The 392-nt window shown below is 66.8% G+C and overlaps 1 protein-coding gene across 1 annotated transcript in view; it reads left to right on the top strand.

The window, feature by feature from the left end:
* The window catches only part of LOC125488244 (paxillin-like), an 8253-nt gene that overhangs the window by 6560 nt on the left and 1301 nt on the right, over positions 1–392 (top strand). Inside the window, exon 7 of the mRNA XM_048621180.1 lies at positions 2–181. Within this exon, the coding sequence (XP_048477137.1) occupies positions 2–181 (180 nt within the window). The remainder of the gene's footprint in view (position 1; positions 182–392) is intronic.

Below are 392 nucleotides of genomic sequence, written 5' to 3'. Positions count from 1 at the left end.
CCCCCCGACCCCCCGACCCCACCCCCCGACAGGGTTCCACGAGCGCGACGGGAAGCCATACTGTCGGAAGGATTTCTACCATCTCTTCGCCTCCCGTTGCCATGGCTGTGGCCAGGCCATCTTGGAGAACTACATCTCGGCCCTCAACGCCCTTTGGCACCCCGAGTGTTTCGTCTGCCGGGTGAGCGGCTCCGGGGGCGCGGCGTGTGTGGGTGGGGGTGTGTGTGTGTGGGTGGGGGGCTGTGTGTGGGGGTGGGAGGGGGTTGAGAGCGTCACGTTCGGGCTTGGGATTGCACTGTGCATCGGCGGCCATTTTGAACAGGAGTGTCAGTGGGGCGGCGGCCATTGGCGGAAGGATTCCCGACGGATCCCGCTCCCTCCACCCCCCCTCC

The sequence above is a fragment of the Rhincodon typus genome, unplaced genomic scaffold (assembly GCF_021869965.1).
Source record: "Rhincodon typus isolate 14 unplaced genomic scaffold, sRhiTyp1.1 hic_rhity00000083, whole genome shotgun sequence".
Taxonomy (NCBI): domain Eukaryota; kingdom Metazoa; phylum Chordata; class Chondrichthyes; order Orectolobiformes; family Rhincodontidae; genus Rhincodon; species Rhincodon typus.
This window is presented reverse-complemented; position numbering and strand designations above follow the sequence as displayed.